At 32.7% G+C, this 4,674-nt stretch overlaps 1 protein-coding gene across 6 annotated transcripts; it reads right to left on the reverse strand.

The window, feature by feature from the left end:
* Positions 1-2,113: 2,113 nt before the first annotated feature.
* LOC137810973 (putative transcription factor bHLH086) lies at positions 2,114-4,373 on the reverse strand. 6 transcript variants are annotated; one of them, XM_090297409.1, is made up of 6 exons: positions 4,292-4,373; positions 3,901-3,939; positions 3,020-3,369; positions 2,794-2,901; positions 2,598-2,663; positions 2,114-2,291 (listed from the first exon to the last, which is right to left on the reverse strand). In XM_090297409.1, exons 3-6 carry the CDS (start codon positions 3,329-3,331, stop codon positions 2,241-2,243), a joined length of 537 nt encoding a protein of 178 aa, XP_090153535.1. In that variant the 5' UTR covers positions 3,332-3,369; positions 3,901-3,939; positions 4,292-4,373; the 3' UTR covers positions 2,114-2,240. The 6 variants fall into 6 exon arrangements, with proteins under 6 accessions (XP_090153535.1, XP_090153534.1, XP_090153533.1 ...); XM_090297408.1 differs by having other exon boundaries at positions 3,020-3,387; XM_090297407.1 differs by having other exon boundaries at positions 3,020-3,387; positions 3,864-3,939.
* Positions 4,374-4,674: the final 301 nt, after the last annotated feature.

Genomic DNA, 4,674 nt, shown 5'->3' on the forward strand with positions numbered 1-4,674 from the left:
GGAGGCACGTCCCTAAACAAATCACAATAAGAAGAGCGCGGGTAGAAAAGTCAGGACGTTTAGTTTTCAGAAAACCAATTTTGTTCACTCTCGGTCTGGGACCCCAATATTCCTTGGGTATTTTGGTCTAAAATTTTTACCACATATTCGTCACTGTGTCTATTGAGTTTTGGCTGAGATTTGAGTCCCAGATTCGTCTTAAGAGATTCACAATAAAACTTTTATTCATTACGATCAGGGCTGAAAGGAAGGTTCGTTTGTGTTTTAAACTGTTTGATTTTTTTCCTAGGTGAATACTCGTCCGTTTGACCTGAAATTTTTCGCGTTTTGTCCCAAATTCAGTCGAGATTCATACGTGTAATTTCAGGAAAAAACTATTTCAAAAGAATTTTTCAGAAATTTTGTGCAAACCAAGGCGATCCTCTATCAAAACTTTTGAAATTCTTCCCTACTTTATGCAATTTTTTTCTGGATCCGTATTGCGCTAAAACAATTCACACAATTACTTCCATATCTTGTTTGAACCCAGGTAAGGAGGAACGTCCATAAACAAATCACAAAAAGAAGATAGGGGGTAGAAAGGCCAGAACGTTTAATTTTCGGAAAACCAGTTTTGTTCACTCTCGGTCTAGGAATTACTACGCCTTATTTCTTGGGTATTTTGGTCTGAAATTTTTACTACACTTCTGTCACTGCGTCTATTGAGTTTTGGTTGAGATTTACGTCCCAGATTCGTCCCACAAGATTTGCAATAAATTTTTTATTCATCACTGTCAGGGCTGAAAGGAAGGTTCTTTTGTGTGTGAAACTGTTTTATATTTTTTCCTAGGTGAATACTTTTCATTTTGACTTGAAATTTGTCAAGTTTTGTCATAAATTCAGTCAAGATTCTTACGTGTAATTTTAGGAAAAAACTATTTTTGGAGAATTTTTTAGAAATTTTGTGCAATCTAATGCTATCATCTACCGAAACTTGTGAAATTCCGCCCTACTGTCTTTAATTTTTTTCTGGGTCCATGTTGCATTAAAAAAAATCACACAAGTACTTCCATATGTTTTCTTCACCCAGGTAAGGAGGCACGTCCATAAACATATCACAAAAAGAAGATAGGGGGTAGAAAAGCCAGTCCATTTAGTTTTTGGAAAACCACTTTTGTTCACTCTCGATCTAGGACGTACTACGTCATACTCCCTGGGTATTTTGGTCTGAAATTTTTACCACACATTCAGCACTGTGTCTATTGGGTGCCACTACAAAAAAACGTGTATAATGCGGCGGTTATTTTTGTAAAAACTGGCGTTTTTAACCGCCGCATTATACGTCTGTGGCGGTACCGCATACCGCCATAATTCTTGCCGCCACAAAGTTTAATGTGGCGGTCAATTAAGAACCGTTGTAGCAGACGCCATATTATGCATTGTATAAAGTGGCGGTTTTAAGCGTGTAATTGACGTCAATTATAAATGTCGTAATTTTAAAACTGGGTACACCAATTCTAACGTAAATAGTGGCAGTTTTAACCGCCACTTAATACGATATAATATGAATTTAATTTAAATTTTAATATTTATAATAATTAATTTAATTTCGTTTTATAATTTGATTTCATAATATTATTTAATTTTATATTATAATTAAATTTCAGTACGCAATTAAATTTCATAATATAATTAAATTATAAGATAAATTAATTTTATAATAAAATTATACCTCATAATATAATTAAAATTGATAAATATAATAATAAGAAATGATTTTATTCATTCATTAAGATAACAAAGTTTATAATGTCAAACTAATCCAAAAAACAATTAAATTAAATTGTCAAAATGTAAATTTTATTTGAATATATTACAACTAATGTCATAGTCCTAATTCTAATTTGTCTTGTTGCCTCCACTTGATCCAATAATATTCTGGTTCAGTGATGAAGTACGACTTCCATCATCCGGAAGTACGACTTCCATCATCCGGTGCCTGAAATTAATTAAAATATGTTTAGAGTTAATTTTCAAATTTTAAAAAATAAATGAATTATTTTAGAAAAGAGAGAAAGAAAAAATAACATGTGACAAATTAATTATTTAAAATAGGAGGAAAGTGAAGCTTGCAACAAAGAAAGTTGTAGATGGAATAACTACATAGCAAATGAAATCAGTGTTATATATTAATATATCTAATTCAGGTAACAGGTAAGGGTCTAGACATGTATGCATACTCAACCTTTGTCGTTTCAATTTCAAATTAGGTAAGCTCCCATTGTATTCCTCGTTTTCAAAGGCCAGTGGACCTGCAAACTAATTTGTTATAAGGAATAAATTGAAACAAATAAAAAAAAATTTAAAGGATAAATTAGTCACTTTAAAAAATAATCTTTCAAAAATACTTTAAAATATAGCAAAGAATTGGAATTAAAATTAAAAATAAATATTAATTATTGTTAGTATTATAATAGTAATAGAGAAATTTTATGTTCATTAACTGTCATTCATCATAACAATAATAATCCATCAATGGAATTAAATCATAATCCTAGATATTGTTGCAAAGGAAATGCAAAAGAATGTAGCATTTCAAACTAGTTTGAAAAATCTACCTTGGAGCCGTTAGGGACCAGTTCTTGGAGTATCTTAAGCCGCTCACTTATTCTCTCTCTTCTGTTCTGTGATACACTCGTACAAACATTCTATCAGCATTGAGCTTATATTTAAGTTTTCTTAATTTGCAATCAAAACATGGAACATATATGCGACATACATAATTTAACTTAGGTTTGAAGTAATTAAGCAAACCTTGGCAGCAACATTTTGAGGATCCTTGAGTGGGCTTGACTTTGGTTTTGTTGCTTTACTTGTAGTTGTGCATGGCTTCTTGGCATTGGCAGCTTGCATGGTCTCTCCCTATAAACACCAAAATCATTCTTCCATTCTAATTAATTTATTGTACTTCTTATGGACTAATGCTAAATAAATGTATAAAAAGAAGCTAAGATGTGATTAAGAAAGCAATGATTAATACCATAAAAGATCGCTTTCTCAAGACTAAATCTTGTGCTGCTGACTCATTTAGGCTATCACTATGGGCATTTGGCTCTGAGTATAGCAACCCAGAAGATGAACTTTCACCATGTTGTTGCTTCTCTTTTGCACCTTTGAACATGGAGCTATAGCAAGTAGCAATTTCATAGCAACTGAAATTTTGGACCAGGCGCATGTGTGTGGTGCTTTTGGGACTAACATGGTTCCATTGGTCACAACCTTCATGCAAATTACTCTCTTTGGAAAACAACCAACTCTGCTGAAAGCTAAGGAAAGGCTCACTACCTTGCATGAGGTTGCTGAACTCATTGACTTTGAAATTGATCAGACCTTGCCAGAATCAAAATGCTGCACTATAAAATTATAAAATTATAAAATGTTGCATGTAAACACAATTTCACAGTATGAATGCATGAATATGTGTGTTTTCATGGCCAATTCACCATTATAAAGCTCATTAGGATGTTTTCACCTTTTGCATTTTATCAAGTCAGAAGAAAATTACCTCGGAATTTAGGAAAAAATAAATAAAGCTAGTGTGCATATGAGAGCACCCAGTTCTGGAGATAAACAACAGAATTGTTTGACTCTATTTGATGGTAGATTTTAAACCAATTTTAGGACCTTCCTCTGTTGTTTAAGGCTAGAGTATTTTTTAGTGGACTTCATTCACTTAAAAACCTCATGTACCAATTGATATAACAAAATTGAAAAACCATAAATTGGAGAACTTTCTAAAATCTAACATTTCCTTAATTAATCACAGCGACACCAATTTATTACATGCAGTGACAGAAACTGTAATCAACATGTAGCCAAATGACCATTGGTTTTGTCCACAGGCATCAGAAGATGAATTACTTCACTTAAGCATTGCCCACTACTCCATCACCAACATTTCTGCAGCAAAATAAATGCAATTAAGCAACTAATTTGAAGAGGGAAGGATTATAAATAGCATGGCATAATCGCTGCTACAACGAATGGTTGCAATATGCTTCCAAATAGATTCCAGGAGGGAAAAGCTTTTGAAACCAATAACCTAAGATTCCAGTACCAAGCATAGTGGCTAGAAAGATCATTTGATGACCTTTCTACCATATCCACGTGTTCCTAAAATCTAACATTCAAATTCAAAAGCTATAATGTTGTTAAACAACACAACTAACTATATGCAACTCAAACCACTATTCTCAAATCCAGTTTAAATATTATAATAAAATACAAATAGTAAAATAAAACCTACAACAACCCTTAAAATAGTTACGCCCTTTTTCCGATTAGTTGCCTTGACCATGTCAAATTTCTCAATATGGCTTACACCTAGCACCTACATCACAGAAACTAAGATACAATTCAAACAACTTCAAATTTCAAAGTGTGAACTAATTACAGAGTAGATTTTACTCTTTACCTCGTAAGGATTAAAGTCACCATCGGAATTAAAGCTCCCTGTCACAGATGCAGCAGCACAGATAATCTTTCTTTCACTCCATGTTGTTGTCTGGGTAAACCTGAAAATCGACACCGAATTACATTTTATTAACCCTAGAAACGTGTGGTATGCAAAAAACAAATTAATTCGAACAAAAACTAAATTCGTTCTTCGATTCTTGCAAATGGATATATATATAT

The sequence above is a fragment of the Phaseolus vulgaris genome, chromosome 11 (assembly GCF_051622355.1).
Source record: "Phaseolus vulgaris cultivar YP4 chromosome 11, ASM5162235v1, whole genome shotgun sequence".
Taxonomy (NCBI): Eukaryota; Viridiplantae; Streptophyta; class Magnoliopsida; order Fabales; family Fabaceae; genus Phaseolus; species Phaseolus vulgaris.

Bases quoted from the DNA above. Each gene is read 5' to 3' on its own strand.
- LOC137810973 (XM_090297409.1), bottom strand. From the start codon at position 3,331: ATGCAAGGTAGTGAGCCTTTCCTTAGCTTTCAGCAGAGTTGGTTGTTT. The intron at 2,902-3,019 runs GTATTAATCATT...TGGTGTTTATAG, and splicing joins TGAGAAAGCGATCTTTTATG to GGAGAGACCATGCAAGCTGC. The intron at 2,664-2,793 runs GTTTGCTTAATT...AGTGTATCACAG, and splicing joins CTCAAAATGTTGCTGCCAAG to AACAGAAGAGAGAGAATAAG.